Source organism: Belonocnema kinseyi, chromosome 7 (genome assembly GCF_010883055.1).
Source record: "Belonocnema kinseyi isolate 2016_QV_RU_SX_M_011 chromosome 7, B_treatae_v1, whole genome shotgun sequence".
Taxonomy (NCBI): Eukaryota; Metazoa; Arthropoda; class Insecta; order Hymenoptera; family Cynipidae; genus Belonocnema; species Belonocnema kinseyi.
This window is the reverse complement of record NC_046663.1, coordinates 80,117,453-80,122,654: the sequence shown is the minus strand read 5'-3', so window position 1 is coordinate 80,122,654 and position 5,202 is coordinate 80,117,453. Positions and strand designations below refer to the sequence as shown.

Genomic DNA, 5,202 nt, shown 5'->3' with positions numbered 1-5,202 from the left:
TTTTGGTTTTGCCTTTGGTCTTACAGTGAAAGATTTTTAAATAAAGAAGTCCTTATTTTTTAACGGAAACATCGATGCATTTCGCCATGAAATTATGGCCTCATCAGAACTATAACGGATATGGAAGTAAAAATAATAATAGAATTGTTATTTACCCTAATGCAAATTTCTAACAAAGAAAAAGTTTACATAAAAAACTTACCGCAAGTGACGTATCTAGTACTGTAAAGAAACGTTTTTAATCATTTAAAAACCTTTCAATTGCAAGACCAAAAGCCAAAACAGAGTGTCTAGCGATTCTTAGGAACAAAATTCAAGGTCTTTTCCAGGTTCTTCAGGTCAAGAAATCAAAATTTCCCAGGTCTCCTTTTTTACATCAAAGAATGAAATAAACGTTTGTCATACATGTAAAAAATTAGCCATTTCATTTTTTATTGTCCAAACATTTTTTAAAGAAACCCGAATCGTAACTAAACATATCCTTAATTTTTAGCGAACTCTTGTTGTACCCTTGTTGAAACCTTTTAAGTCCTTGAAAGCTTTGAAATCTACGAAAACTTTATGAAATTTTTTAAAATCTTCATAAAATCTTTGAAATATTTTTAAAAAATTTCTTTAATCTTTGCTCGTGAATTCTTTCCTGTTCGTTTGAAATTATTGAAATCCTTTCAAATCTTCTCAAATTCGTTGAAACCTTTTGAAATAATTGAAAATCTTTTAAATGTTTTTAAATGTTTGAAATCTGGTGTACTGTTGCAATCTTTGAAATTCTTAAGACGTTTTGAAATCCTCAAGAATTCTTTAAAATATTTGAGAAATCTTTTGTAAAGTTTGAAATCTTGTCAAACATTTTTAAATCGTTTCAACTCTTTATAATGGTTTGAAATCCTTGAAATCTGCTGTACTCCATCCTTGTTAAAATCTTTGAAATTCTCCTATTATTTTGAAGTCTTTATGAATGTTTTATGAAATCTTTGAAACATTTGTGCAGTATGTTGACATTTCCTAAAAAAATGTGAAGTTATTTAAAATATTTGAAATGTTTTGAAATCTTTAAAATCTTTTGAAAGTTTCAAAATCTTTTTTCAATGTTCGAAATCTTAGCGAAATATTTGAAATCTTTGTGAATTCTCGTTAGGATTATATAAATTATTACAAATCTTAGTGAAATCTTTTGATATCTCCTAAAAATTTTGAAATTGTTTAAAATCTTTTAAATGTTTTGAAATCTTAGAAATATGGTTTCATATACCCTTTTTAAAATCTTTAAACTCTTTTGTAAGTTTTAAAATCTTTGTAAAATGTTCCAAATTTTCATGAAATGTTCGAAATCTTTGAGGAATTTTTGTGAAAACTTTTTAATCTACTGTACACGCCTGTTTTGAATGTTTGAAATCCTTGAAATATTTGTCAAATATTTTGAAATGTTTATAAAACCTCTTGAAATTGTTTAAAAATATTGAAATCTTTGAAATCTGGTGTACTGTGCCCTGTTTCAAATCGTAGAAATCCTTTAAATCTTTAAAGTTTTAAAATGTTTGCGAAATTGCTGTGAAATCTTAATTGAAATCTGGCTTGAGCGCCTTTTTTAAATCTTTACCATCCGTGAAATCTTTATGAAATGTTAAAGATATTTAAAATATTTTGAAATCTTCAGAAATATTTTGTAACCTTTTGAAATTTGTTGTACACTCAAAAACCGAGTGGTCAACCCCTCGAAAAATCCGTTGTATGGCCATGGCTTATTCTAATTTTGAAACTGAATTAACATCGAAATTTTAAACTAATAATTTTTATAATTTCTAAGTTGAACACCTCAAAAAAAAAGTTCCTTGAAATATCTTTATTTATTCTGTAATAAACAAAAGATAAATTATATCTTGACGAATAACAAACTTTTCAGCAGATCGATTTTTTCTAAACGAAATGTTTCTTTCATAATAGACTTAAAGACTTAAATTACTCTTCCCATTTCGATCAAATTACTATTTTAAAAGAAAAAAATAGAATAATTAAAATTCGCGATTTTCGTGAAAAAATCAAGGAGATTTCCAGGTTTTCAAGTTCACTAGGCACCCTGCAAAACCAAAAACATCTTTATTTTGAGGACTTACTTTCAAATCTGCCAACTGTGGCGAAATCCTCTCGACTGTAAACTTTGCCATGCGTGGACTGATTACTCTCACTTTCTTCCACAATTGTCAACTTGTCATCTTGCGCCTGAGTAAGTGTGTCCAAACAAGCAAGCAAGTGTATCGCTGCCTGAGAACGGGTAACAAAACAAGTTGGCACTATCGGCAGCGCTAGTCCCGGACTGAGTATTGACACCTCTAAACTTGGAATCCTCCTAGCTTCCGTCGAAATTATATTATAGGAACATATTTCACTATTAGCTGGATCAAAGGTCCAAATCACGTTATAGAGAGGATCGAGACAAGCGGCACAACGACTGAAATCCACCTGGTCGTTTCCACTATAACTGTTACAACTGCCGTCCCGTTTGTTGATCACTAGACACTTAAATGAGTTGGAATGATCGCTTTGATGAGGAATCAGAACTGTAATTGAAGAAAAAAATAAAGTGTTGTATTGCGTGAGAATGGCATCTTTCTTACTTGGTTCGCATGAAATAATAGATTCTGCAAAAAAGGAACGAATATTTACTTATGCAGTTTTTGTTTGCCATCACGGTGCTTCTAGTCAAACTGATAGAATTGATCTCATCCACTTTGATATATGTCTGATCCCCCGAAGCTCCTATCCATGTTGCTCGTCGTCCGCATTTGGGACCGACATTCGGTACTAGATTAGGGAAACTGTACCAAGGTTGATATCTTTCGGACCTATGGCCAGATTGAGAGGAATTTGCGCCCTCATGTTGCCGCTCCTCACTCATGCCTAGCTGCCCTTTCTATATGAGCATTAGAGCAGAGAATAGTATAATTTGAAAACGGAGAGTACAGGGTCACAGCCCAAAAAAGGAGAAATAGGGTATTTATTTCAAAAAATGCGGAAAAAGTAGGGAAAGGCTTAAACTTTTTTTCTCAATTACAAAACAAGAAAAAATCTTTTTATAAGAAATTTTATAGTTTTCAAATAACGATAAGTGATTTTTTAAATGTTTTCTGTCACTAAGGATTTTTTCTAACTGGATATACTTTGGTCGTTGAAAATCCATTTACAGTGATAAAAAAATGACCGAGAAAACATAAAAAATTTTTACTGACCCATTTTGATTGTTTCTAAATCATTCTCGTAATCAGGAATATTTTTCCTTTTAAAAATGGCTACATTAATAATTAAATCTTGATACTTACAAGTATAATTCAACATTTCTGTCTAAGACTTGTTATTTTATTCTTCCTGTAATTCATATTATGAATTTAAAATTGATACTACACTCTTCAATGCTCTCAAACTCAAACTAAAAATAGTTTAAGTTTGAGCGCCTAAAATATTTTACACTGGCTGATTTTTTATTTTTCAATATTAAAAACAAAAAATTAATTATAATAAATTTTTGAATATTAAAAGTTGTACAAGTTTTTGAATGAAAATTTCCTGAAATTCTTTGTGATCTTTTTAAATAACTTAAAACCTTTAAAATCCTTTCAAATTTTCTTATGATCTTCACAGCCTTTCAAATGGTTGAAATACACAGAAATCCCTTGAAATACAATTTATTTTATTCCCTAAAGTTATCTAGAAATTCGTGAAAACCCCTTAAAATAACTTGAATTTTTAGGAAATCCTAAAAATCCATTAAAATATGTAGAAATCATTTGAAACTCCATGAATGTAAATTAAATTAAATTTTTCTAAAAAAATCATATAAATAAAATGCACGCGCGCCTGGTACGCGTTCACAGCTTTGGATTTTTATTTTCTAATATTAAAAACATAAACTATTCAAAAATCCATATTACCAAACTTTTAAATATTAAGAGTTCTAAACAGTTTTAAAGTGAGTTAAATAATATAAGAAATTATCAATTTTAGTTAGTGAGATATGTTAGATGTGTTTCTGAAAATATTTGAAATGAAATCTCTTGAAATTCGTCGGCATCTTTTCTTTTATATCCCTTGAAACTGTTGAAATCCACATAGAACTTTTGAAATAAAAAGCTCCTTGGGTTTTATATTTTAAATATTTCAATTTCATAATTTTAATGTTTTCATGGAAGCCAACATTTTTTACGAATCTAGAGATCTTAACTGTTGCCATAAATATTGTTTGTCATAGAATATTAAATTTTAAATAGCAATACTTTTTTAAAACCTGCATTTAAAAATTATTTATATTTGAAAAATGTGCCTTATTACTTAAAATTGTCTCAATACTGAAAACAGTATCTATTCGAAAAATGTTAAATGTACGAAGTAAAACCAAAAATCTTCACTATGAAAATTTTCAAGTTAAGCCCTGAACGATCAAAAAAGTTTAAATAAAACTGTTTAGATTAAAAAATTTTAAATATAAGACAATTTTTTGTTTTATTTTGGGCTTAAAGAAAAGATTAGCTTTCTTCATTTAAGAAAAATTAAGAGAAAGAGGTTTGTTTTAACGTTTACAAATCTTTAATTAAATATTTCAAGGAATGTAAATTTAACGAAAAATATTTATAATCTACTAAAAACTTCGCCTAAATTTTCCGACCTATTAAAAGCTGGTTTTCGGTAGTTCCTGAAAATTGTTGGTAGCATATTCTAGTTTTGAACAGAATAATTTTGTAGATGTAAAACAAACAATTTTATTTTCAAATATCGTATACTTAATAAGAAAATGCGAAGTTTTTCAAGAATTAGGAAAAAGAGAAGACACAGGAAGATAAGGAAAATACTGTACACCCTTAGATCACCGTTTGCTACAATCAAAATTGAAGGACTAAAATTTAAAAATAAGTAGAAAATATTTCTTACTTGATAAGCACCAAATGTGTAGACTTCACCCTTCGCAGTTAGAACAACAGTGTGATTACTGCCAGCTGCTACTTGTGTAGCTGCAGAAGAGAGTTTCACGTGAACAGGACCTGCATGGGCAATCAGATCACCAACACCCAGTTGTCCATAGATGTTGCTCCCAAACGTATAAACGTCTCCATTTTTCAAAAGTATCACTGCAAAAGAAAATTAGATGACTCTCCCTTCCGTCACACCACTTTACTTAGGACCGTACTTAAATTACGTAGCTACTCAAGGGGG

The 5,202-nt window shown here is 29.4% G+C and overlaps 1 protein-coding gene across 1 annotated transcript in view; it reads right to left on the bottom strand.

Annotated features, from left to right (window-relative positions):
• The window catches only part of LOC117176117 (E3 ubiquitin-protein ligase MYCBP2), a 608,404-nt gene that overhangs the window by 581,558 nt on the left and 21,644 nt on the right, over positions 1-5,202 (bottom strand). Inside the window, exons 14-16 of the mRNA XM_033366175.1 lie at positions 4,921-5,117; positions 2,665-2,911; positions 2,115-2,558 (exon numbers count right to left, since the gene is read on the bottom strand). Coding sequence (XP_033222066.1) covers positions 2,115-2,558; positions 2,665-2,911; positions 4,921-5,117 — 888 coding nt within the window. The remainder of the gene's footprint in view (positions 1-2,114; positions 2,559-2,664; positions 2,912-4,920; positions 5,118-5,202) is intronic.